The 438-nt window shown below is 66.9% G+C and overlaps 1 protein-coding gene across 1 annotated transcript in view; it reads left to right on the forward strand.

Annotated features, from left to right (window-relative positions):
- PFKL (phosphofructokinase, liver) overlaps window positions 1-438 on the forward strand; it is a gene marked incomplete at its 5' end in the record, with an annotated part of 4,561 nt that overhangs the window by 266 nt on the left and 3,857 nt on the right. Inside the window, 2 exon segments of the mRNA XM_009876907.1 lie at window positions 18-27; window positions 129-237. Coding sequence (XP_009875209.1) covers window positions 18-27; window positions 129-237 — 119 coding nt within the window.

Genomic DNA, 438 nt, shown 5'->3' on the forward strand with positions numbered 1-438 from the left:
CGGCGCGTCCGGGGCCGGCCATTGCGGGTAAGCCTCGGTGGGCGGCGAAGCCCATTGGTGGGACGGGATGGGACCGGATGTTGCATTTTGTGGCCGGTGCCAGGGCTGCCACCACCATGTCCCCTCAGGTACTTGGCGCTGGTGTCCGGCTTGGCCTCGGGCGCCGACTGGCTCTTCATCCCTGAATCCCCTCCAGAGGACGGCTGGGAGGACCTCATGTGCGAGAGGCTCGGGGAGGTAAGGGCAAGGTTCCTACAGCTGCATCCCCCTTTTCTCCCTGGAAAGTGTCCCCACAGGAACCCGGGCTGATCCCTGCAGCCGGTGCCCAGCCCCTGCGAAGCTTCGGGAGCTCCTGCCATTGTCCCTGTGAAACGGGGCACTCAGCCGAGCACAAATCCAGCCCTCGCGTGCCAGGGGCAACGCTGGCTCGGGGGCTCG

The sequence above is a fragment of the Apaloderma vittatum genome, unplaced genomic scaffold (assembly GCF_000703405.1).
Source record: "Apaloderma vittatum isolate BGI_N311 unplaced genomic scaffold, ASM70340v1 scaffold28159, whole genome shotgun sequence".
Lineage (NCBI taxonomy): Eukaryota > Metazoa > Chordata > Aves > Trogoniformes > Trogonidae > Apaloderma > Apaloderma vittatum.